Raw genomic sequence first — 27,615 nt, forward strand, 5'->3', positions numbered from 1 at the left:
CTGGAGGGCCAGTATCCTGCAGGTTTCTACACACCTGAATCAGGTGTGTAAGAGCAGGGAGAACCCTAACACATGCAGGACAGTGGCCCTCATGAAGAGGATTGGACACCCCTGGTCTATAAGCGTGAAGAAATGGTTCTCCATAAATGCACTGTATGGTTATTAACTACCTATCTTGCCAAGGTGTAAAATGGTGGGGCAACAACTACTTTGGACAGGTGCAAGGCATGATTTCACATTTCCCACACAGGTGGTAACCCACCTGGACACATACCTGTTCTCATAAATTTGTTGTTGTACAGCTCAGATCCCCAGTTTTACTGTCGTCCTGCTGCTTTCATGTTTGGTTACCCTCAGAAAGATGTTTGAGATCCTCAAAGTCTGTTCTTCTCTGACAAGTTAGCAGTTAGCCGTTTTGATCGTTTGTTTTGGGAGGCCCCCGCGTTAATACTGATATTTTTTAACCAAACTGTTAGTTTATAACAATAACCTGTGGCTGTTAGGCACCGGGGTGTAGCTTAGTAGTTTTATTTTTTATTCAAAAGGCAGACAGTCACATTTGTGCTGCAGGAGATAATCCATAGTGTTTATGGTACTACCATGAGTAAGTGACAACAACAGTATTTAGTGAACAGCCAATCAGATGGCCGTGTGGCAACAGGTAATCACCTCCTCGTGGCATAAGGGCTTTGAGCATGCGCATTGTTGTTTTCGCACACTCGTGGCACTTGACATCGTCGCGCGGCTCTCCACCATAGACTGTATAAAAGTATTTTACGGTTTTATACAGTCAATGCTCTAGACAGATAGTAATAATAATAATAATAATAATAATAATAATAATAATAATAAAAAAAACAATAATGATATTAATAATAATACATTTTTCTCTTTAGCGAAACACACAAAACACCATTTGAAAACAAGCTACTATATCCGCGTAGTGGCCTCAAATTGTATAATGATGTTAAATAACGAAAACTATAATGTTTTGTGTCAAATAATCCAGATTGTGAGATCATCACACTACCTTCACTATATTTCTTCTCGAGTTTAATAAGCAAAGAGCCCATGCCCCTTGGAATAGGTTATGTATTTGTGCCGATGCCATTTAGCACTCAGTGGGCAGTACTTCCTTTTTATTTCATACTTGATTTCATTCATTTTCTCGTGTTCTGGTTTGCCACACCACTTTATATACCCGGCTTTTTTCAAATACATCCAAAAGGCTCCACAGTATTGGTGTTTGCCTAAACAATGCAGGCCCTGCATAACGGCGCTATAGCAAGCCCTATCAACTAACCACTTAGCACTATGGCAGCAAACATTCTGCTGTCCAAATGCTAGAGAGCAGTGACCTTGTAGACTAATGGTTAAGTCTCTCTCTCTCTCTCTCTCTCTCTCTCTCTCTCTCTCTCTCTCTCTCTCTCTCTCTCTCCCTCTCTCTCCCTCTCTCTCTCTCTCTCTCTCTCTCTCTCCCTCTCTCTCCCTCTCTCTCTCTCTCTCTCTCTCTCTCCCCACATTTCCTCTATCTGTCCAATAAAGGTAATTATCCCCAAACAATAGACTAAGGAGAGTCTAGTGCAACAGGAATTGATTTATGTAAACAAATTAAAGATTAAGTTAAATGTTAAACTTCAGGGATTTTACACCAGACAAGACAGATTATCAATGTTAAAGTGAACTGATGTGTTGGATAGGTAACTGGCTGTAATCTAACGAGTTTATGGGCCACACTGGTGACTCTGTATATCGTGGTAAAGTAGCAATTTGATGAATAACCAGAGGAAAACCAAAGTCATTAAGATTCCTATGTGGACCATGAATATCTGTAGAATCTATTCAATAGTTGTTGCAATAGTTTAGTCTGGAACAATGTGGTGGACCAACCAACCAACCAACCGACCAACGGACACTATCATCCCTGAAATCACCCTGCTAGAGTGACAGAAAATAATTGGCTGTTGATTACAACAATGGTTTTGGCAGTTTTCAAGCCTTTATTCAGTAGGACAGACAAGAAATGGGGCAAGAGAGAGGGGGGGGGTGCAGCAAAGGGCCGCAGGTCAGAGCCAAACCCGCGGCCGCTGGGGGCGACTGCTCTAACTGGCCAGTCACAGGCCACCAACGATTACAATCTTTCTAAAAACTTCCAAGTTTGTAGTTGTATTCGGTTCTTTGTTGGAATAAACCTGATATCCCTGTATTATTACAAACTATAGAAATGCATTTAAAAAATGATGAAATTTCGTGTTGCCAACACAAAACAAGTCCAGCACTTTTCTCTTTACAACCTTGTTATTGTACACCACTGCAGAATGAAACTAAAACCTCTGAAACCACCCAGACTTCCAAAGGAGTCACCCATCACCGGTTTGAATGCATGGCATCGCAATAATCTCCCTCTCCGGTGCCTGAAATTGCCTAACCATATCTTAATCATAGTTTACTTGGCATGCACGTGTAATGTGGAAAGTGAAACGTGTAGAGGTTTAGCAGTGGGTATAAAAAGAGTGCGTTGAGGTTTTAGACAAACAATCAGTGCAAAAATTCAATAAAGCACATTTGAGTTGGAGTTTGGTGAGAAAAGGAGAATTCTGCCTCTCGTTCTCATAACACACAGAATATACTGGCAGTCAATTAAAGTGCAGCAGCCATCCTTGGTGGTTTAGTACGGTTATTTAAAGATTGTTTTGTGCATCTGTAACTCATACAGGAAATGTGTTTTCTGCTGTCTTCTTTCTCGCATCAGTCACATCTAATCATCTGTTGACAATTCCTTCTTTCTGTGGGTTTCTGGTCATTATTTTATTAAGCAGGTTCTATTCATGTTATCATTTTATTGTCTTCTATGTAAACCACAACATACCTCTCATTAAAGATTCACAGCCATGTTTTCAGCCAGTTTCTGACATTACAGCACCTGCAAAATAAGCAAGAGAATGATGCGTTTTCTTTTTTCAGAAATGTCAAAGAGATCCTGTTTGAATCACATTTGTATTGGGTAGTTGAAAAACATAATGTAAAGTCAAATACAGATTGACTACACACATTGCAGATCTTGGACATTGCTATGTATTATAGAATATGGATATACATACTGTATGTAAGAGCATTAGGCGATTATAGAAATGTTTCAAAGGGAAGTATAATGTATCATGATAAAAGGAAGTAGCAAGAAGCGGAAGAAGTATCAAGGTTGTTTATGTATTTTCATGTTATTCATGTGTGTAGTTTGTGTGAACAAGGCCATGTATATATGAGAACTAATATTTCTAATGCATTATTCAAAGCACTTTGAATGTGTATGACATTTGCTATACAAATAGACTTGGCTTGCCCATATAGGCTTCACCACCACTCTTGATGAATTTCCATAAATGTTTGCTTAACGTACACAGGAGATGGTTAGTTGTGTTACACACCACTTACAAGCAAATCACCCTAAAAAGTCAGGAACTGTTGAACACAGGAACACAAGCATGTAGAAAATGGGACATGGATGACCCAGAAGAAGAAAAGGTGATCTAAGCTTGACTCATATTTCATCCTATCAGACAAAGTAAACCATAGCTCATAGCTAAGTACAGTGTTACGATTGTGTCCTATGGTATAACTAGTTTACATGAGTACCACTTTCTAATGACGCACACTTCATAAAGGTTTATAGGCTGTAGCTAATGACTTTATTAATGGTTGACAAAAAATATGGTAATGCTTTATAAATCGAAATTTGAGGTTGGTAGGTCGTGAAAAATCAGTTCTGTTTATTCAGATGTGTATGTCTTTGATAACAAGTACACATTTTTGGAATTGATTAATAATATTCATGGGATTTCCATATGCTTCCACTTTTTCATAAGGCACCCTTTATAAAAAGGTGAATGAGTGTAACTTAATGGTTAATAAATCATTGACTAATAGAGGTTGAGGTTGTGATAACTGCTTTTAATTAACTAGAATAGGAGTGCAGGCGAGCTGGACCAAAATGTATAGCAACATATTAATATCTACAACTGCCAAATGACTTATTAACATCTATAACTGCTATGTCATGTCATGTCATGTCATGTCATGTCATGTTATGTTATGTTATGTTATGTTATGTTATGTTATGTTATGTTATGTTATGTTATGTTATGTTATGTTATGTTATGTTACGTTATGTTATGTTATGTTATTTTATGTCATAAGCCATTAATAAGAGCAGTTTTGGAGTTTCCATGTTGCTTATCCTTGAAAATAATGAAGCTATAGACTAAATGTGTGTAATCCATTAATAAATGTTCATGGGGTTCTCAATGAGCCCATCAGTCTGCAGTTATAAAGGTGATATAAATCAATAATAAAGGATTTTAACCATAAGATCTCTGGTTAAAAGTGTTAATAAAATGTTTAGATTGCCTGCATCCCTTTTCTAGAAATAAGAGGAAAGGGACTTGCTCCAGCCTGGCAACACTTATTAATGTTTTATTACTAATCTGTAAAGCATGGCTAAATAATTAATGTGCCACTAATAAAGGTATGTATTTGTGCATTATTAAGAGGTGTTGCCACTATGTGTATATTAAAAAGTGTGCGTCTAAGTGACTTGAATGACGTGAAAAAAACATCCTTAGGGACCTACTGAGCAGCTAGTTAACATCTTACTCACATGTGGGCACAGTCAGTGTTATCTTGCATGATTATAGTCCTTGTTGCCACTAATTGGTAGTTTGGCCGCAGATGCATTCAACCGACTGATGATTGTAAAGAGCCTGCTGCACCTACACTGTGGGCAACCCACGTATACAGAAGGAGCTACGTAATATTTGTGTGTGTGTGTGTGTGTGTGTGTGTGTGTGTGTGTGTGTGTGTGTGTGTGTGTGTGTGTGTGTGTGTGTGTGTGTGTGTGTTTTACAGACAGACAGACAGACAGACAGACAGTGGAGCATCTCTTCTCCAGCATCAGCATCACGTTGTTGAATCGCCCTTTCTCCATCACGGAGGCGTAGGAGGCGTCTGTCAAACCTGTGGAGCGTCTGTCTGTCTCTCTTTGTCTGAGTCCGTCTGTCTGTTCAGAACACACAATACGCGCACGTCGTCTCTTGGAGTAGCCTAGTTGTAGTTTGGAGGCAATAAACCGGTTTCACTGGCCTTTGGGGGAATCTCCGCTGTCATCCCGGAAGACTCATCACATTCCCGTCTCCAAGGAAGTTGAAGCGAACAGGTGCGTGTACCACAGCTCTTTCATTTCTTGCTCTCTTTCGCCTACAAATATATTCTTTTAATCAACCTTTAGTCAAGAATATCATCTACATTATTAGATTTCCCTATCGCACTGTAATATAATTCTCTTTTTTATGTAACCTAAAAACCCAACCGAGTCGATCCATTCATGGTTTCTCAGTCGGGCTGTAACCACCTCCCACAGGTGGTCTTTTCGGCATGCCTTTATAAACTGCTCCGATATTTTCCGACGGTGGTGAGAGCTTGACCAAACTGCCAGAGAGAGAAAGTAGGGCGGTGGCATCGTGTGTGTGCTTGTGTGTTGGTACACGTTTTAATACCGTGCGCTTCGATCCGGGAGTGCCTTTTTTATTCATTGCGCCTGTTTTGACATCCTCACAGCTTGTGCGTGCGTGTTCATTTGGGAGCCAATCAAGCAGCCATGGACGCGTTCAAGAAGGGCTTCTCCAAAGCCAAGGATGGGGTCGTGGCGGCGGCGGAGAAAACCAAGCAGGGAGTGACTGGAGCAGCTGAGATGACGAAAGACGGGGTTATGTTTGTCGGTGGGTGCTGGCAATTCATTTGATCGATGATCATGTTACGAGCAAAATGGGACAGGACGCTCCTAAACGTTGTTTGTTCATTATTATTATTATTATTATTAGGCATATAATTAATACCATCACGCACAACTCTGAGTATTCAACTATTCTTCTGAGTATGAATGAAACTGAGCATTTTGATACTAATGTGTTTCACTAATTGAGCTTCCCCTGCATTTCCTTTCAGGTACCAAAACAAAGGATGGAGTCACCACAGGTAACACCACATATCACTTCAGGCTGAAATGCATCTCTTCCATTCTGTTCTTTATATGAAAAGAAAAATCAATAGTGTATAAATTAACAAATGTATAAATGCAGTGGATATTTGACATAAACGCAAAAGGGGTCATCTCACTGGATCCTCAGGTGGTCACTTAGAGAGATATACTGTGTAAATGTCATGTTTCGCAGCCTTACTCCCAATGGGCCGGGCCCTGCCGTTTCTCACACATAACAAGCCAAGGGAGACTTCCCTCGTATATGCATTCAGGGAAACGTATTGTTATATAATAGCTGCAAGTAATTTTAGAGTTTTAGAGGCTGGTATCATACAGAAGGGCTTATTAAAGCCACTAAATGAGGGAGGAGGTGTTTTTTTTTCACAGGGGGACCGAGCAGCCATAAGTTAGACGTATGATCGATCTAATACTCTGCTTTCAGAGCCTCCACATAGGCAGGTATTATGTATAGGCCTGTTGCCTCTTAAAATAAAGAAATTTCTATTTGTGGTCCCATGTCACTGTGGCTCTATGTAACCAGTTTAAGGAAAAAGACATTCAAAAAAAGAACTTTATATTGTGTACTTTTTTTTTCTATTGTCTTTGCTTGCTAATAACCTTGCATCCCTTCAAATGTAACTTGGATTTAACCCTTGTTAGAGCTCTGATCCCCAGGCTGGGAGCCACTGGTGTAAATCCAACACAAGGATGGATACTGGCTGGATATTGATTGACTTATAAAGCCTCTCTGAATTTACAATACACCTCTGTAGAACAAACAGTTTACATACATGTCACAAGAAGCACATGTAAAACCAAATACACTGATGTGCAAAATCACGTGACACAACAATGCATTGTTCAAAGAGGGTGCGGTGAAACTCGGTGAAGTCTATTAAAGCAAAACGCCTCCAGGCAATTCTTTAGGATTTTCAGTCATCCAAACGACACGACAGCCACCCAACATATTGGTTGTATCATTGGAGTATTAACATGACAATCCTCACCTTCATGCATCTGTTTGTTTGTCTGACTGTCCTGAAACCTGATTGTTGGATTAACATTAGATTTGTTGCATCTTCCTTTTATTTTTCCAAAAGGAAGAACCGTTCAGATTTGAGTGACTCCATGGTTTTTCCTTTTGCACCTCCATCAGGTCAAACTAAGAGTCAGTTACATAAAAGTAACAGGTACTAGTGATAGTAATTTCTGTTTCCTGTCAACGTCTGACAACTGAAGACTAAAGCAGCACTACTCACATTTCCTGTCACTGTGGAAGCCTTGAAATCCAGTATTGTGAGATCGGTGTCATGTTTATGTTTCCACACGATTATCCTCACAGGTATTGAGCCTCTATTGAGACACGCCCTCATGAAATGCCCTTCTTCTTTCGTCCCCACAGCTGTGTCTGGAGTGTCTCAGGTGAGTGGAGCCGTGGTTACCGGGGTTACGGCTGTGGCCCACAAAACTGTGGAGAGTGCAGGCAACATCGCCGCTGCCACCGGATTGGTCAAGAAGGATCCAGCCAAACAAGTAAGGCAGATACTTTTCACAAGTTTAACAGGATTTTTTTATTTTTAAGAAATCAGTGTATATATAAATTATTGCTGTATTTATTTGGGTTAAAATTGTGCCAACATTAAGTTTTATTTACTTTTCTGCAGTGTTCTCATGGTTGTGAATTTTTTGAGTTAGACTATAATGTGTTTGGTGAAGTTCATAATATCACTTTAATCAATGGCCACACAGGAGGCTAACCTGCTACATGGCTAACATTGTTAGATGTTGCTTGTCTGAAGTGAGCGCTTTATACTTTTGATTCAGATTAGACTCATTTTGATAGTCTGGTCATTTGCTGTCAGCCCAGCTAGATCCATGAAAAAGAGACAGCTAACGCTAGCTAAACCTACGGGAGAAGTCCTATGTTCCCCGCTTTGTATGTGACCGGGGACCAAAGAATAGTGTGACCGAGGAACAGCGCACCGGGGTCCCCGCTTGTCACAGAAAGGGTCCTATGTTCCCCGCTTTGAATGTGACTGGGGACCATAGAACAGCGTGACCGAGGAACAGCGGACCGGGGACCCCGCTTGTCACAGAAAGGGTCCTATGTTCCCCGCTTTGTATGTGACTGGGGACCATAGAACAGCGTGACCGAGGAACAGCGGACCGGGGTCCCCGCTTGTCACAGAAAGGGTCCTATGTTCCCCGCCTTGTATGTGACAGGGGACCATAGAACAGCGTGACCGAGGAACAGTGCACCGGGGTCCCCGCTTGTCACAGAGAGGGTCCTATGTTCCCCGCTTTGTATGTGACTGGGGACCATAGAACAGCGTGACCGAGGAACAGCGGACCGGGGTCCCCGCTTGTCACAGAAAGGGTCCTATGTTCCCCGCTTTGTATGTGACTGGGGACCATAGAACAGCGTGACCGAGGAACAGCGGACCGGGGTCCCCGCTTGTCACAGAAAGGGTCCTATGTTCCCCGCTTTGTACATGACTGGGGACCATAGAACAGCGTGACCGAGGAACACACACCGGGGTCCCCGCTTGTCACAGAAAGGGTCCTATGTTCCCCGCTTTGTATGTGACTGGGGACCATAGAACAGCGTGACCGAGGAACAGCGGACCGGGGTCCCCGCTTGTCACAGAAAGGGTCCTATGTTCCCCGCTTTGTATGTGACTGGGGACCATAGAACAGCGTGACCGAAGAACAGCGTGACCGGGGAACAGCGTGACCGAGGAACAGCGGACCGGGGTCCCCGCTTGTCACAGAAAGGGTCCTATGTTCCCCGCTTTGTATGTGACTGGGGACCATAGAACAGCGTGACCGAAGAACAGCGTGACCGGGGAACAGCGTGACAGAGGAACAGCGGACCGGGGTCCCCGCTTGTCACAGAAAGGGTTCTATGTTCCCCGCTTTGTTTGTCGGCTTATGCAAACGTTTATACCATTAAAGACGCATGTCCGAGTAACATTAAACTTTTCTGACCACACTTGCTGAATGCTAACGCTTCTCCGCTGAAATATTGATGTATACAACACGCCTTTAGAAATGCTTGTTGGCAGCTCATCCCTCCATTTCATGGCAGCGGCTACCAGCAATAACTCTTCACTGTGTCAAAATGGCCTCCTGACCTTGAGTCATTTGTCATCACTTCTCATATGAGTTGTGAGTCCTTTTGTTCTCCGAAATGAAAGCCGTTACATACCGTAAGCTTTCCTGCATTGTTCATCTTGTCAGTCTAGCCATCGTTTGTCCAAAGGAGGAGGAGGTGGTAAAGGCACTTTACTGTAGCAAACAATTTACTGCTGCAGCGCAGGTCAAATATGAAAAATGATTTCTTCCTCCTTTTATTTTTTTCCACTCTCCTTCTCTGTAAAATAAAAGGTTTTGATAGCTTTTCGTGTAGATTTATGATACAGTCAGTGTATTTTTAGACATAATATTATAGGCCCAATCACAAAACACTGTGGGGCACCTTTTCAAATGTGACAAATTCAGATCCAGGCACCTGTGTTTTTGAGATTTTTTTATATGTGAAAGCTAAGAACGCTCATGTGAAAACATGGCCACATGTAGTTTTTCAAAGGTGAGATGAAGTCCTTTTTAAGATGTATGTGGTTTGGGACATTATTTATGAATTTCAAATGTAAGGCTTGAATTTGACAACTTTCAGATCAGCAAAAATAAATAAATAAAGGGTTTGGTGTTTTCTCTGCCACAATTCTTAAAATAAAATGAGCATTTAACTAAAGAAATAAAACAAACAACTTTTGTGGCATTGGTGGTGGTCACACCATGGACTCTCCACATGTGGGTTAAACAATGCACAATTTATATTTTATTAATATATTTATATAATTAGCTGTACAAATGATTTATCGGAAGGACATTCAGGTTTAGTTGATTCCAAATATGCACAAGATCTCTAACCTAAATCTCTACACTTGCACTTTTAGTTCAAATCAGCTCCTATTAGCACATGAACGCCATCCTCAAACAGGACAAACATTACAAGAGGAACAAATTGCCCTTGTGTTCATGCTCTACTTTTTTTTATAAACACTGTTATCACGTTTCTTCTTAACCATTAACTACCCCATGGTTAATATCTGGATTAATAAGGTGTTAAAATTGGATGTAATTCAGCAGGGATGACTACATTTGCTTGTAATTACCCTCCTCTCTCACAACATCACTGTGATTACCAGGAAATTATAAGCCAATCAAATATTTCCCTGGGCAGCGCCAACACTTTGTTGAATGTTTGCTGTGATGCTCGATCTCCCGTCCCTTAATTACCGATGAAACACAATTTACACACCGAGAGATAACACACATATGCACAAGGATTTCTTCAGCTCTGCTTTAATTGGCTGTGATTACTGAAAAGTACCGTATGGAAAGATAAGATACCAAAGAAATTACCAAGTAATCTTCCAGCCAATGGCAACGCCTGACACCTGAAATGCAGTTCTTTCATTGAAGCCACCAAATCATTTCCACCCCCCATTCTATTCTCCATTTCACTCATTGCTGGCATTTGATTTCTGTATCAAAAGATGCTTGTGGTATTTCCCACAAATATCCAATTGAATCCTTTCATCCTTGTTAGCAGTTGCGTTATTCAGGCAGCTAGATAGCTAATAGTCCCCCTGAGGGGAAAAAACACTGACGGAGTCCCACCTGGAATGTGAGCCTCATTATTGGGAGCACTGACAAGCCAAACTGGCAGGCAGCACAGACCAACAGATGGACAAACAGACGCAGAGTGTACTGACTGATGGAGAGATGGTGGACTGACTGACTGACAGATTTATATAAAAAAGGGGACTAAATCCTGGTGATCCCAGTGAGAGATTGACATGCAGACAGCAGCAGATTGTGCTCATTTAACCATCATTCCCAGGCGGCTCAGCCATTAAACATCATTAATATTGATTCCATTTAAAAATTGATGCCAGGTTGAGAAAGCCCATCAAAGATGAAAGTCTGCTGTGCCTGACACACGCACACACGCACACACGCACACATGGACGGTAGGATGCTGAGTCTGATTAATCTCCTCATCTGGTTGTTTCACCAATTCATCAGCTGCTGGTGATGCATATCAGAAGACAGCAAAAGGTAAAAGGAGACAGTGAGTGGAAGGGAGCTGAAGAGGAGAGATGACAGGAAACAGAAAACGGTCTCAACAAACACATCTTATTGCTCTGACGTTTGGCGCTACATGTAATAAAAAAGGTTGCTGCAATTTCTGTTTAAAACGATAGATCAGTGGAGAGGTATTACTTTCATTTTGCTTTGAAAGATGGTTCACACGGATATTTGATGTGTTTGATGAGCCATGATAAGTGAACAGAGACAAGTTGGCAACTATGTGTTTGTGTACACGAGCACACATCTCTCTGGCTCTGCTATGGGGGCTCAGATGGAGGCTCGATGGGTGGTGTTAAATGCAACAGCAGGAGGAGAAGGTGCAATAAGTGGTTTAAGGTTATGTCAGCAGCCGGGGAGTGCGTCAGACACACACATGTGCGCACGTCAGCGCACTGTGACCGCTCCCCATTAAGGAAGGTCAGTTCAATGGCACGGCGTAATCAAGGCATCCTTTCAGACAGGAGAGATGTGACACAGCCCCGCCTCCCCACCTCATCTTCTTCATTAGTGCTTCATGCCTCGTCCCTATCTCCGCAGCACTCACTCGAAATGACCACCACTCATAATGCTCGTCGTTATACGAGTGCCTCATAATGTTTAAAGGGACAAAGCACGAGTGGATGTGAAATCCGTGAGTTGTTTACATTCAAACTTGTTATATAATATTGCATCAATTATAGCATAATGGTAGTTGGTCTATCCAGATGTCGAGAGGTGCATCTGTGTCTGGGAGCAACCAATGATGGTTTTCATTATCGAATCATCTGCTGATTATTTCCTCTGTTAAACGTTTGGTCTATAAAATGTAGAATAGAGCAAAAGAAATAATGAAAAAATGCCTGTAATCATTTCCCACAGTTTAAGTCTTCAAATGTCTTGTTTTGTCTGACCAACCGTTCTAAACCCAAAAATATTTAGTTAACTGTCATTTATGACAAAGAAAAGCATCAAAACCGTACACTGAGAGTCTGGAACCAGCTATTTCTTATCAGCTAATGCATTAATTGGCTGATCATTTCGGATCAACCTGTGTCTATTTTTTTGTTGACAAAAAATAGTGGATATAAAATGAACAAAGGAGGAGAGTGAAAGAACAGGTTAGTGATTTTCATATGTGCACAAATACAGGCAGTTACAGTAATGCCACCAGACCAGAGCACATATTAAATTATTTCCCTGTTCTGTATTCACTAGTCTTCCTCCTTTATTATATTGTCTATTTTCCCATTAAACATACAGTAACTCCCATAAGATCACGCATATATAAAATTGGATCATATTGAAAGTTACAATGTTTTCCTTTTTGTCTGTTTCCAGAATGATGAAGTGTCAGCAGCACAGGACATCATGGCAGAGTCACCGGTTGATACTGACCCTGCCGATGCTACAGAGGTAAGACTCTACTAGCAAAAGTCAATGAAAGTAATGATATTAATACAGCTGCATTTCAAAGTTAAAGAAGGAACAGCTGATGGCCAGATAGAAACTGTAGTTTACAATAGATCTTCAGTCTGATACTGACTGCTGCATGTTTAGAGTCCTAAATTCTCACCATTAAAGTCTGAATACTTGGATTTTTGGTGCATTTCGTTCTCTAATCAGCCCAAAACTGTTTCCCTAATCCAGCTGCAATATAACTGCAAATACTCTAGAGGAGCATAGGAACATTCAGCCTTAAATAATGTTGAAATATTTGTCATATATTATATGGTGTCATCCTAAAAGGTCCCACCCAAATTATGAAAAGTGAGATTTGTCATGTCTTTATTTTATTTTATTAGAAAGCAGGTCCAGGTGCAATATAAATACTCTGAAAGTATTAAAATGCTTAATACAGAGAAATGCACACAGGCCTTATTCAGAAACTGTGCCTTTTTAAACGAGCGTCAGGACTCTGATGTCACAACTGACGGACATCAGGTACTCAGGTATGTCATTGAACCTGAAAATGAGCATTATATGTCCTATTAAAGTGTATTAATTGCATACATTTTAGTTTGGATAGTCTCCTAAACCTGTTTGATCATTATTCAAATCTGAAAATGAATTCAGTTCAAATCTTGCTACTGGCAAAGACTGACTTTGAGCATAATGTGACAGCAGCTAGAGTAACCCAATCAAATAAACCACCGCAATGGGTGTTGTGACATTACCTCAACGGGTTTACACAGTTGTAATATCATCATGCTGTATGGTGATGTTTCATCTTCATGACGTTTCGCTCTTCTCTCTCAGGACGACACCGACGACAACTGATCGAGAGCTTCACAATCAAAGATCAATGAAACATTCCATGTTGCTCTGCCGAGTCCCGTTTGTGCCTCGTTTTGGTCCTTTATGGAGTCTGTGCCCAACGTCTGTCCGTATGTGTGTGTGTGTGTGAGTGTGTGTGTGTGTTTGTGTTGTTACATATGTCTGTACAGCAATTTATGTGCAAGTGTTGTAGAGAAAGAAAGATCCTGTGTGAGCGTGTGCCTTTCAAAAATCCGTGACCAGCTGTCAATTACAATGAGAAAGGGTGTGTGTGTCTGTGTGTGTGTGTGTGTGTGTACGTTTTCTGTCAACTGTGTGGATATGTCAATAACTCAAACATGGAAATATACCACTTCAAGCACCTAAGTGTCTCAATATAAATGAACAATTTCCAGTGACCTGTTTGAAATGGAAGTGTAATGATATTCTCTATTTTTGTCTGTGTACTGTCACTGTTTTTTGCGGTGGACTACAAAGTGCTGAGCTATTTGTGCTATTGTATTTTTTAAGTTATCACTGTTACAACAAATATATCCAATATTGAATGGACTTTTGAAAAACCAAGAGCATGTCAGACTACTCAGCTTAACCGCTGTGATATTCACTTAGTCGGCGTTAAGTGTTGAATAAAATATGTTTAAAAAAACAAGTTGTTGTCCTATTTTGACCTATTTTTGTAAACGACATGTTTTAAAATAAACATTATATCTTAATGGTAGGAATACATGACGACAGCGTATTATTGTGATGCAGCTGTTGCTCATGGAGGAGTTGTTGGGTCACTCTATAAATCAGTGTGGTCTATGCCTACTCTATATGGAAAATATCCTGGGATAACTTTTTATGATTTGAATTGATGCCTGAACTCAAGTACATAGAAAGACGTCTTATCCCTCTTATTATTATCTCATACACACACTCAATAATGTGCATGTGTCAGCTTGTTGTGAAACAATCACCTGGGGGACATCATGCACCAATAACCGGTTGCTGCTTCAAAAAATTTCAATATCTGCCAAGATTTTTTTTTTAGCAATATACAGATTCATGCTTGGTTGTATTTTCATCTGAGAAAAAATGGGTCTTTTGGCATTTGTTTGAAAGACAGTAATAATCCTGCCTGTAGCCACTGAACCCAGCGGTATTATTACTAAAGAAACACGTCGGCCTTGATTATGTGCTGCGCCCAACTGTCTAGCAGCAGGCTCTATCGTGTGTTCAAGACAGAAAGAGGAGATGGACTTACCAAGGTCTGTCGTTGCAACCAACTCCTCCAGAGTCAGTTCTGCTCCATTAACACCAAGACTCATGTCCCATTTCTATTGGCCCCCACAGCACGTTTTTTTGTTTGTTTGTTTTTTAACCTTTTGTCTACACTACTTGACAGCAGGTATGTTTCCTACATTTGACTTAAAACCAGCACACACTCTTTTTTTCCCTTCCATTTCTAACCAATAGAGGCTGCAGAGAGGCCTGCACTGTACACATCCTCACTTGTTGTCCTCACAGCTGCTGTTTCCTGGAACATCCCTGCAGTCTCAAAAGCCAACGACTCCTCGGTATTGTTCATCACGGCTCCATGCAGGTACCGTGACATCACCATGTTTGGCATTTTTGTTTACTTCATTATTACTTCTCATCTGGAAGTTGTAGAGCTGAAAAAATGAATTGAATAATTACTTAGTTATCAACTATTGAATCAATTGGAAACTATTTTGATGTTTGATAAGTCAGTTTGAGTCATTTTTTAAGGAAAAAATTAGGAAATGTTCTCCGGTTCCAGCTTCTTAAATGTGAGTAGCTTCTCCTTTGGTCAACCCAGTAAACTGAATATCTTTGGTGACAAAACAAGGCGTTTGAGGACGCCATCTTGGGCTTTGAGAAACATTGATTTTTATTTTTTACCATTTTCTGACATTTATAGCTCAAAAAACTAATAAATGAATCTAGAACGAGAGCACTGAAACTCAACACATCACTTGTATGTTTACATGAATCTATTCTATCACCGTTTTGAGGCGAGTGGAAAATAGTAGTTTTCCTTTGGATTAGACTTCATGCACTCAAGTGCTAATGTCAACATATGACCTTGTGCTGTAGGTCTCCAGAAGAAGAGTCATGATCGGCATTTAAAATAGGCGTAAATATTAGAGATATAGAGATAACTGGATGCTGACCTTGAAAATAGCAGGGAACTGTATTATGTAGCATTGTATGTATGTGAATAAATGTAATTCCCCCTCAAGGATCAATAAAGCCCCCACCCCCCACTGATTTTATGTAACAGAACGGAGTTAGTTCAAGTCATGGAGTCTATGTTACCAATTCCCGCTGTACAATTATTTTACCTTCTTTATCATGATGGGAATGACCCTGAATCTTACTTTACTAAGGTTGACTGGAAACACATATTCATTGTTAATGCAAAGTAAGAGGAAAGACATTTATTTGTTTCTGAATTTAAAGACACTATAGTGATGAATTCTGGTGGGGGAAAAGGAGAACCAAGTGTTCACTGCTGTGTTGACTGACACTATCAACAACAGTATCCGGTCGTCGCATCAAACGCCTACATCATAATATTTGACAACTTGGGTGTGCCTTTCTGACAGCTACTTGTCAAACGGTATAAAATTTCTGTTTCTTTCGGGTTATAAAAAAATAATCCGTAAAGAACAAAACAGTTCCACACATTTCATCCGTGTTCACGCTGCTGTCCACATCTGGATGAGAGACATCTGACGGGGAACAGATGACGGAGGGAAGCGATGAAGACTGAGATTCTGCATTTCACTTCTTCTTCCTCCTCTTCAGGGCCTTCCACTCTCCCTCCTGCGTGGCCAAGCTGCCAAAGAGCTCCCTCACTTTCCTCTTTCTCTCTGAATCTCTGAAACACAGAACGTGTAAAAAAAATTAGAGATTTTTCACAGCAAACATTCTGGTTCCCTTCTGCATGGGATCTTTGTGTTAGCCGTACCTGTCCATGACCTCATTGAGCTTCTCTCTGGCCAGGAAGCGCGTGTCCTTCCGTATCTCCCTCAGAGCGCCCTTGAACTCCTTCTTGTACTTGTGCTTCAATCGCTCCTTCTCTCTCTCCTCTCTGGTGCTGCCGCGCTTCTTTCCATAGTCCAACCTGACGAATGGTAAAGAAGCCAATGGGATATTTCAAACCGATGCGGTCCCAGCAAATGTGCAAACTTTTTAACTGGATTGTCACTTACACTTCAACAATCTTGGGTGTTAGCAGCTTCAGAGGAATCGGCTTCCTTTTCTCCAACACCAGCCGGCTGTGGGTCACAGGAGCACTGCTGATGGTCTCCAGGATCTCACTGCGGAGCTCCTGCGTCAAAACGATTATAATAAGATACAATAAGATACTTTGAGAGAGAGAAAGAGATTTTATTGTGTCAAACCCTCCTTGGCACCGACCTGTATGAGCTCTGGTAATGTTAGGGCTGAAAGATGGTTGGACAGCAGAGTTTTGATTGGCTCGAAGATGCACGTGAACGAAACAAGGTCTTTGTAGAGCAGGCAGCACCGCTTCACCAGGTCCAGGCAACTAGACAGACACGTCAACCTGCGGAGAGATACATAAACATGGATGAACATCCCAGTTTGATAGTTTGAGATAAGCTAAGCCTCCATACACTTGAACTCAACAGCAGAGCCGTCACATCCATAGCGCTCCCTGCAATCTTTTACTTCCGATGGCATTTTGGTAAAAGTTTTTTGTCTGTTCTGCAATAACCGTATCTAGCAAGGCTCAACATGAGCTTTAGCTGAAAAGAGGATAGCATGCTAGCAACCAGGCATCAGCTGTTGCTTGCTGAAACGGAAAATATGGCCGCCATTTTTAGTCAACTTGTATTTTGAGCAGGATCATTAAAATACTATGCAGTTATACACCAGCTTAGTAATGAAAATTTGCCCTGAATGACAGTCACCGTACAAAATGAATTCCTTTAAGTGCAGCACTGTCTGGTGTGGGTTCTGACTGTAACAGTAATATTTAAAGCGAACTAACAAATATTAAAAATAATCTTGGGGTGCATGACCTTTTGCAGACGCTGTGCCCATTAGTTATATGTTATATGTTAAAAAGACCAAGAGTCGGTTGGCAAATGTAACAGTCAAGCCCTGTCTGGTAATCCACAACAACTGGTCTCTATTACTGCATGAGCTCCAAATGTCCAAACGCATGTAGGTCATCTTTACACATTAAGACACACTTGGCCTTGATGCAGAGTACACTCACTCTGTCCTCTCCTACGTGGATGCTGTGTCACTCTGGCCCAGGCTAACACACTCTTCACTGCTGGTGTGGCTGTGTGTTACTGTACGGCCTGAAGGAATGCAGAACTAGAATATGAGCAGGCACCCAGGTGTGAGGAGCGGGAGTCGCATGCAGCGCTCTGCTCACAACTGTGTGGATCAGACCTCCAGGCGAGGTATTTTAAAGATGATTCATTAAGTCTGTGTCATTAGGAATTTAAATACTGTCCAACACCTGCTGCTTTCAAAGGAAAACACTGGATTTGTAGTTCTAATCTCTGGAACTGATATTGAAAACATGAATTTGGATTTATTCTTACAGGTATACTTACCACCTTTGATTGATTTACTGTATGGCATGTTGTGAGTATTAATTATAGTTGAGTACATATAAAAATGTATATTCTCACAATCTGTGCACAGTTATGGTCCGCTGAAGCCTGTTTGCAAGCTTTGCTTTGTGCCCACACACCAGCTGCTGTGTGAAATCACGCTGGTGACTCATCAAAATCACACAAGTAGACGTATCAGCTCTGAGCCGTGCAGTCTGCACAGGTAAACACAGTATGATGGCCCAGCTTAGGTCTTTATATCCGTACATAAACGAACACCCTCGCATGTTGATTCCTTATCAACACTGCATGATATGCTGTTTTTTCTTTTTAGAAAATGTTGTAAAGCAACCGGTAAAAGAAGAGATCTGCATTAGTGAATGTTTGTGCCCATTCATTTTGAAAAAATGAGCCCGTCTATGTCTTCTATAAAAAGGTAATTAATCAGTCACTTAATCATCACTTCCCGTCTTGTGGTTTTAGTTTTAGGTGGTCATATTCTGGTTCAAACTGAACATTGGAAGCTGTGTGAAGACAAAGCGTTTTCTCACACTTATCACACATATCCCTCCCTCCCTCTTTTCCTACTGGGCCTATAATTGTCTCCAAGCAAGTGTTCACTCCTGTTATTACATGGTGTTGTTATATATTCAATTCTCAATGGCCAATAAAGGCATTCTGAGATCTGTCTGAATGCCACGTCTCTGGGGGCCAGCTGTAAATACAGAAGGGTATACAACATATGTCTTTAATTTAGAAATCCTTTTGGAACACTGCAAGGTTTCATACTCTTTCCTACAGATCATTTTACAGGATGGTCCCAGGAGATTTTCTGTAATGATGATGATATCAGACAGAATTGTCAACCGGTGACGCTCCGTTTAGTCACCTCTGTGTAGTGGGTGGACTCGAAGGTCTGGACGCAGGCAAAGTAATCATGACTGCGTCACATTTATGGAAAAAAATAATAATCAAAAGAAGTGTTACGCTTCTCTGTTTTCAATCATGATAAGCTAAAGCTAACCATCTCCTGGCTTTAGCTTCATATTTAATGGACAAATATGAAAGTTGTATATATTATTCCTTCCAATCGAGCTAAACTAACCCTAAGTAAACATAATTCCAAAAATGTCAAACTATTCCTTTAAATAAAAACAACTGCAGTAAATCTGATGTATACAGCTCCAGTAAATCTGATGTGGAGAGAGATTTAGACGACCCAATGTTACAGTAAGGACTCAAACATCGCTCATGAGCACAATTACTTGACTCGGACTGTTAAAGTCTGTGGACACGCACTAACGACTCACATAAAATTATGTAACTTCGTTGTCAACTCTCAACTCTACCTATGTTGCTTTCTGAGCTCCTTAATTTGGTACATCCTTGACAAAAGTCGCAGTTCCTAGGTTACTGCTGCTGACAGCCTTTTATTCCAATTGTTTTGCCAACTGATTGAAATAAAATCAAAAGTGTCTATGGTTTAGGGGTTTGACCAGGTGTACGCCCCTCCCCTCCTACCTATGGTGATCTCTGTCCACGTCATTTTTGAGTTCCAGGTGTTGGGTCGCAGACAGTGGAAGGCTTTTCTTGCTCCAGCTCTTGCAGGACTCAGAGTCTGACAACACAAGCAGATCAACGCACTTCCCCGACAGCCTAAAGGGCGGCACAACAGTGTAACCTGCAACAGAAAGTCAAGTCTGTTTCACCTTATGAGCACACCTCACAGCAAACCGTGAATCGTAGACTTGTGATGGTAAATGTGTTTTGCGAAACAGGAGCGTGCATCTACCTCGAGAGGTTTTCTCCTGCACGGCCAGATGCAGCGTTCCAGCCAGGAAGTTGATGAGCTCAGGCAGGAAGCGCTTTGAAAAAGAGACGTACTCCAACGCCAGACAGCACAGCGCTAAACCTGACGTCACGTCCTGTAATGATCTCACTGGACACTAGGGGTGAACAAATCATGGACAAGAACACACACAGGTATGATTATGGCTGATTAATGCTGAAAACCAAACATCCGTTCATCCAGTGACATTGATTTTGTGGTATTTAAGAGGAGATTCGCTACACAACAAAACAGTGTAACTCAATACAGTTGTTGTTGTGAGCTGGAAAACTTATAATGAATAATTGAAAGTGTTTGAGGTTCATATATGGAAAGACTTTTCTTATCCAGAGAAAATCCACACACAGAAAAGATGACTAATGAGAGGAGGAGGGCTGGGTTCAAACGGAATGATACATGATGAAATCCAATTTGAGGCAAGAAAAGAACAAAAACAGCCCTAACAACACAGATGATAACTAACACACTCAAGACTGCGTGTACCTTGGTGAGAGCCTGGCTGATGTAAAGCAGCGCCGGAGTGGTAACTGGGTGTCTGAAGTCTGAGGTAGGAAACAACAGGGCTGTCACCTTCAGGTAGATGAGCTGGAAACACAAAAACAAAAACTGTAGCTGAATATGTCCAATACAGAAGAGAGAATTGAGAACACATATTGTCATTTGATACCAAGAGTAAGGACATCATTTCACCTTTTATAGATGTTTAAAATGTACTGTTACGTCATTGCCCACCACACTTCTAAATCCAAACCTTCTCCCTTTTTGGAATTAACAGCAAAAAAATTCATACCATGTCTAGTGCTGGGAAAGCAACATGCCCTTTGACCTCAAGCTCCTCGTCCGTGCTATGACCAGCGTCTGCGAGGATGCCCTGCATGGCCTTACAGGCGGCTTCCGGAAACATCTGACACATAGTGTACAACTCTCTACAGGGAGCAAAAAGTAGCAGCAGTGCAGGAATGATCCGATAACATTTCAAGGAGTAAATATTTGATTGAATTGGGAGGTAAAACACTCACGGTATGAGCTTATCTATGGTGGCGAGTTCAGGTGGACTCCTGGTGGCCAGTTCTCCGACGTACTCCAACAGAAAGCCAAACAGTTTCTGAGACAATCACGGATAACACTGTAAGTTCCTACGGCGCTGAATGTCACCTAAACGCTGGCTACAGAAACACAAGCACCATACGAATTTAGGAAAATCTATAGCTAGAAACCCATGCTGTACCTGCAGTTTGAGCTTATTGCCTACAGCCAAACTAGCATGGTTGCTTTTCTGAGTCCGGGCCACGATGAGGCGCTGATTGTCAGGCGTGTGGCCATGCAGCAAATCTTTCAGGTCGCTGTAGCTCTCTGGAGCTACGAGAGGAGAAAACGCAGTATATGCGTAAGTAAAGCAGATTATCATGTCAGCAAATTCTCTATTTTAGAAAAGAAAAGACAAGTCAAAGTGTAATTCTGACGCAAAATCGTTTTTTTGGTGTATGAACTATTAGAGTCCCTAACAGCCGGATGTGGCTAACACTGATTAACTCGGGGGATTACGATGAACGCACAAAAACGGCTTTTTTTAACCACTAATACTGATCAAAATAACACCAGACCTCTGCAGCAGCATGATAAGAGTCCCTACACATAAAACGAAGCATCAATGGGCTCCTTCCTTTCGGATTGCATTGGGTAATCCACTTGAATCTACTTTACTATAAGAGGAGCTGGTACCGGGGCCTGTAGGTAAGACTTTCAAAACAATCTTTTAATAAACTCCGGGTTCACCAACTACGTTTTTGGTGCTTCGTTTTATGTGTAGGGACTCTTATCATGCCTTCAGCGTAATGCCACGGCTGGCTGTTAGCGACTCTACCAGATTTCTTCGTTAATAGTTCATACACGAAAAAAAGGTCTTGATGGCTTATTTGATGTGTGCAAGTGCGGAAAAAGACCATGGGATGATTTTGGCTAGAATTACACTATAAGAAGGTTACGTAAAATAAGAATATCAAATTAAGGTCTAATTTTAATGACATGGGTCCTAAACGTAGTTTTGAACAGTTGTTTGTGTGTGTGAGAGTGTAGTTACCAGTAAATGTGTATGGGAGCTCTGCTTTAGCTGCCTCCTGCTGGGCCTTCAACTCTTCTTTGCTCAGACTCGGTTTGGCACTGGTCTCTTCATCCTCCTGTCTTCCCTTCTCATCCTCGCTTTCTTGCTCAGACTCCAGGTCCGAGTGACCGTCTTCATCTTCTTCTTCTTCTTCACCACCACTGCTGCCCTCCTCCTCCTCTTCTTCCTCCTCCTCCTCCTCCCCCTCCCCTTCTTCGTCTTCATCTCCATCTCCATCTCCCTCCTCTTCCTCTGATTCCTCCTCTCCACTCTCTCCCTCTTCTTCATTACCTTCCTCAGACTCCTCTCCAATGTTCCATTTTCCATCCTGGACACACGGAAAAAATGTGAATCAAACAAATTATTTATTAACATATCAATCGACGAGCAAAGTGAAGAATATTCCAGGAATAAAACCTGTTCTTTAAAACACAAACCCTTGTATTATGTTGTCTCTTACCTGATAAGAAAGGGTCTTCTGGTCGTCCTTATCCAGAATGAAACCATCATTGAGGTCGTCGGCAGACATGTGGATCTGACTCTGTGAACTCTCCGTGACTTCCTCTCCCATCATCCTCCTCAGACGATCAGCCTGAAGAGCATTCAAATATGTGATTATGACTAGAAGTCGTTGGAATTGAGATAAAAGTCTTCCACGGCTGCCCTGCACTGTGAAAATACCTCTAGTTTCTGCAGCTTCTCCCTCTCCTCCCGGGCCAGCTCCTCTGGGGTTTTCAGCTTCTCCGACGGCTGAGCCTTCATCTCGAAGCCCAGCTCTCTGACCATCATGTCATACTGCTCCGGCTGGAACCCACACAGAGGAAGCAGAGAGAAAAAGAGCGAAGAGATATCAGGCCTTTGCCACTGACGGGTGAAAGCACTCGGCAGAGGTACACCGCTTTGTTCATTGGTTGGCGTGACTCTACCTTGGGCTTCTCCTCTTCGACACGTTCGCCTTTGGGCGTCTTTTTCACCATCAGAGCCTGGATGCTTTTCCACTCCTGATCCAGCTTCTCAGTCAGCTCCTGTGCCTCCTCTTTCTGCACCTGTCGTTCTCGCTGAAAAAGTAAAAACAGTAAAGTTGGAATCTTTATGATGGTAGCACATTGTGTGGGGTTTGTGTGAGTGTAAACCGTTAGACGCTTTGCCTAGTTTGTCTTATTTCACATCCCGCTTTTTGCTTTATTTTATTATATGTGACTTACTGTGCTGTTCTGTATTATTTTCTGTTTGTTAAATGAACAAAATCCATAATGAATAAAAAAGGTTAATCATCTAGTACACAAGTCACATCTCTCCTAAAGCATAAGACTGATGTCACAATGTTTTACATTTGTGTTACTCTCGACGGTTCCCATAAAAAATACCAAAACCAACAACAGAATTGTCAGTGAGGGTGATCCACTGTTGCTTTTGTCTTTTATGGGATTTGGTAAAAAGGGGGATTGTTGTTGTGTGGAACCAAGTTAATCAAAAAGGTTACTGGCTCACTTTTTCCTGCTTGGACTTCTGGATGAGCTCTTCAATCAGCTCCTGTCTGGACTTGGCCCTCTGGTTTCCTTCCCCCTCCTGCTGCTCCCCTGAGGTTTTCTTTCTGAGCAGGCCTCCTCCTCCTCCAAAGTGGGCAGCCGTCAGCTCGGCTAGATGAGAAACAGAAACACCGTCACTACTATGTACCAGCTCTGTCATATAACACAATGTAGCACATCCAGTTGTTGTCTTGGAATGATAAACACCCGAACTAAAAAGGCCACAACGGTCAACACGCAAGTATATAAATTCACGGGTAATAACTTTTTTCTTCTTTTATGTTTTTTGATTTCTGGTAATCACTTTCTTCTGAGAGAGACACACACATATATGGATTTCGGTAAAACTATGGATAATCTGTAGACAATGCTCTCCTAACTGTACACATGAGAGAACAACTGATACTGAATATTTAGAAGACTATGCGTAAACATGCCAAGATCAGTCACTGACGATGAAATATGTTAGATTCACTTTTGGGTCTTTGGACACCTGCAACACTCACCCGACAAAAGTCCTTTCTCTTCGGATTCATCGTCGCTATTCACAATGTCATTGAATTTTTCCATCTCAGCCAGCGACTGGCCGTAATGAGTCAGCTCCTCGTCCTCGTTCAGGTTGTACATGTCCTTCTTATCATGGTTACGCTGAACGATAAAGCAAAGTTTGGCTGAGGGTTTACTTTACATAGGCAACAGAAGTAAATCAAAGAAGTAGACAGTGATACTAAATCCGTTTTCATTTCTGTCTGAAAGGCAGGTTTATTTAGTTGAAAATGTTGACGTGCATGTCAGGACCTATGTCCGGTGTGTCCTAATACCAAACGTCACATCACTGACCTGCCTCTCCATCGCAAACCTCTTCAGGATTTTGTCTTCCGGCGCCATCTTGGTGTCATACTCCCCGAAGCGCCTGTCAATGAACTTGCTGGACTTGTTCTTCTGCTTGTATTCTTTCAGGAGGGTTTCTTTTCTCTACACATACGAAAAATCAAGAAATTGCATGTTGATTTCTGTCCACTAAGGCAAACACGCACACACACACGCAACTTTATCTATTTGTTACAAATGGGTCCCTTTAAGTTAGCGCTGGGAGATATCATAGGGCAAAATTCTGTATTTTTATATCACGATATTGCATGTTTCCTGGTAATTCAGTTCAGAAATAAATAGTCTATTTGAAATAACCCCATGCTTAAGCCTATTCTTGTATACTCCTGTGTGAAATAAATATATTCATATTTTAGTACAATTTTTAGGGCAAAATTAACATGATGTGCAAGGATGACAATTTAAAGTTCTGTCCAAATGATGTGATGGTTTTTCGATATTGCCATAGAAACGGTACAGAAATAAAAATACATTTTAGACATTTTATATAATTTTGTAGAGTGCAATAAGTCAGTGCTTCACCGGTCAATGGATTCTCACTTTGCTCTAACTTGTGGTCAGTTCTGTTCGTGGTTCTCTCTGTCCTCACAAAGCTCTCAGTCTCTGGTGCAGAAACTCCCTCTCTCAGCATGATACTGTGAGCACCAGGCTTCACAGCACAGATAGTGTCAGATGGATGATGAGCTGTGACCCATGGCTGCCAGATACAGTGCTACTACACTAGAAAAGTTCATCTTTTATTTTTAACTTCATCAGGTGGCAGAATCTTTTATGTTTCATTCAGAGTCTGCTGGGCTTTTCTACCGTACCGCACAGATAGGCCCTTTGTCTCACAGTGACATTTTCCATTTCTATGGCTTTTATTTGCAGCTGCAGTTCCTGGTGTTTGATCAGTTTGGTCAAAGAAGCAGGCGCTATTTTCGTAATATTATATTCTATCTGGCTGAGATACGGACAAGTCGATCCCAGGTTTAGGACTCCTAAGTCTTTAGTGTAACAGTGGCTTAATTCACAAAGGGTAGGAGCGCTAAAATCAGCCAGCTGCTGCCGGTAATGCACCTCATCCCTGCTTATGAACTTTCCGAAATACAATTTTAATTGCAATTCATTTAATTAAAAGAATCTATCCAATAGCATTAGAGATGGATCCCACAGCATTTTTGAGTTGATGGACTCAATAAATGATGACTATGTCAACTGTCAGAATTATTCATCAAACCAAAAATGTGCCCCTCAAACTACTTTACTGATATAATCACCAACTGCAATTCATAAATGAACAAGTTTAGTTATTTTTATGGCATTACCTGGATTGACCTGCTGCTGTATGTAGAGTTAATATATCTTTGGAAGATGAGGATTTGTTGAAAATTTGAATTACTATCTGAAAGTATCAACATGCAGATAGTGTTTGATGCCTAATGTCGATTAAAATAAAATCTATGTTTTTCATCATGTGTGAAATCTGTCCGCTGACTAATCAAATCTTTTTATCTAATTTAGTGTGCTCCTGTGTTTTAATGACTTTTTCATGTTACAGCCTGGTCACCTGTCAGCCAATCACTGTAAACACTGTAAGTATCTTTATTCAACAACGTCACAACTGTCAAGACCAGTTATTTAAAATAAAAATCTAAAATTGTGTAAGAAAAGAGATATTTGTCAATTTAATGAGATTAAAAGTAAGTGGAAGGTGGCGGAAATATTGTAATTGTGTGCAGAGAGAGACGTTGGTGAGAGTTAGGGAGGAACAACAACATGAAATGTTATCTTACCTTATTAATGGCTTTGGATCGAGACACGCCAGGCAGACCCACGTCATGTTTGGACTTTCTCCCCAGAATATCAAACTTCTTCCTGTTGATTTTCACCTCAAAAGGGTTGTTTTTAATCTCAGTGGAGGTCTTAGTTTTGCGGACCTTGTCGGCAAGGCTCCTCTTCTTAGTGACCTTCCCCATCTGTGACAGAGTAACGCTAACAGTTAGTGGACAGGTGGAGTTTAGAGGAAGGCCAACACTTCTGTGTGGAGTTTGCATGTTCTCCGCGTGTCTCCGGGTTCTCTGGCTTCCTCCCACAGTCCAAAGACATGTACTTGTTAGGTTAATTGATGACTCTAAATTGCCCGTAGGTGTGAGTGTGAATGGTTGTTTGGCTCTGTTTGTCTCTATGTGCCCTGTGATAGACTGGCAACCTGTCCAGGGTGTACCCCGCCTCACGCCCGATGTCAGCTGGGATCGACCCTTTGCTGCATGTCTCCCCCTCTCTCTCACCCCATTTCCTGTCTGTCCTGTTTAATAAAGGCTTGAAAAACTGCCAAATATATAGTAATATAGTAATAATGTTCTTATACCGCTGATATATTGTGTAATATCGTAATAAGATAGCCCACTTTTTAAGGTAGCGTCTTTGTATGTATCAATTTTGCCTTATTTATTGTTTATGCCTTTTTTATTTTATTGTGTATTTAAGTACTTTTACTTATGTAAAGTCATAAATTAAAATCGTAGTGTTATGTAATGATAGAAAATGACTGCCTTATATATACATACTTTTCTTTATTACGTTGCCAAACTGTTCTACTATGTTTGTATTATATTTGTAATAAAAATATGCAAATTAAGTTAAAAAAAGAAAGAAAAGCCCATCTTTTTTTATACAGAAAAAGCACATCTGCTTAGTCCAGTGCACGCTCATTACGCGTGTCTGCGCACGTACAGTTTGAAATATGAGTAAACAAAGATGTTGTTATTATTATGATGTTAACTATTATTTCTTTTTTTAGCTTCACCGTTAGCAAAACAAGCTGACGCTATGACGCAGAGGCACGTTTACCTTTTAACCGCGTCTCGAGGGTGGCGGTGTTAAATCCAGGCGGAGGGAAACATGGGGCACTTAAAGCTCTGCTAACTCTGACTTTAATAGTTTTAGGAGTCTTTCAGTATCCACGTTGTTGTCACTGGGTTTCCTTTTCCAGCGTGCACAACTGTGAGGTCAAAGGTGAAGCCAAAAACGCAGACAAGAGCTACTTCCGGTGTGACATTCCCTCGAGCGCCCCAAGTGTTGAAAATATGCGCATTCTTGTTCTTCAAAAAATAAATAAAGAAATAATAATAATAATAATAATAATAATAAATAAAATAATTCGGAACTTGGAAATGTACAAAAAAAAGCAACATTTATCAATCATATTCATATAT

The 27,615-nt window shown here is 41.1% G+C and overlaps 2 protein-coding genes across 2 annotated transcripts; one reads left to right on the forward strand and one right to left on the reverse strand.

Annotated features, from left to right (window-relative positions):
• The first annotated feature begins 5,085 nt into the window (after positions 1 to 5,085).
• On the forward strand, positions 5,086 to 14,052 carry LOC310958350 (alpha-synuclein-like). The gene is made up of 6 exons (XM_083929253.1): positions 5,086 to 5,209; positions 5,611 to 5,771; positions 5,998 to 6,027; positions 7,434 to 7,564; positions 12,509 to 12,583; positions 13,427 to 14,052. The coding sequence occupies exons 2-6, from the start codon at positions 5,651 to 5,653 to the stop codon at positions 13,445 to 13,447; spliced, it is 378 nt and encodes a 125-aa protein (XP_083785379.1). The 5' UTR covers positions 5,086 to 5,209; positions 5,611 to 5,650; the 3' UTR covers positions 13,448 to 14,052.
• A 1,830-nt stretch (positions 14,053 to 15,882) lies between these two features.
• nop14 (NOP14 nucleolar protein homolog (yeast)) lies at positions 15,883 to 27,392 on the reverse strand. The gene is made up of 19 exons (XM_083930191.1): positions 27,251 to 27,392; positions 26,194 to 26,376; positions 24,368 to 24,502; positions 24,034 to 24,175; positions 23,490 to 23,638; positions 22,925 to 23,056; positions 22,680 to 22,802; positions 22,459 to 22,590; positions 21,978 to 22,326; positions 21,126 to 21,256; positions 20,917 to 21,002; positions 20,688 to 20,823; positions 20,381 to 20,482; positions 19,841 to 19,994; positions 19,570 to 19,729; positions 16,874 to 17,021; positions 16,666 to 16,784; positions 16,422 to 16,577; positions 15,883 to 16,331 (listed from the first exon to the last, which is right to left on the reverse strand). The coding sequence occupies exons 2-19, from the start codon at positions 26,374 to 26,376 to the stop codon at positions 16,235 to 16,237; spliced, it is 2,634 nt and encodes an 877-aa protein (XP_083786317.1). The 5' UTR covers positions 27,251 to 27,392; the 3' UTR covers positions 15,883 to 16,234.
• Between the last annotated feature and the right edge of the window lie 223 nt (positions 27,393 to 27,615).

This window comes from Echiichthys vipera (assembly GCF_963691815.1).
Source record: "Echiichthys vipera genome assembly, chromosome: 16".
Classification (NCBI taxonomy): domain Eukaryota; kingdom Metazoa; phylum Chordata; class Actinopteri; order Perciformes; family Trachinidae; genus Echiichthys; species Echiichthys vipera.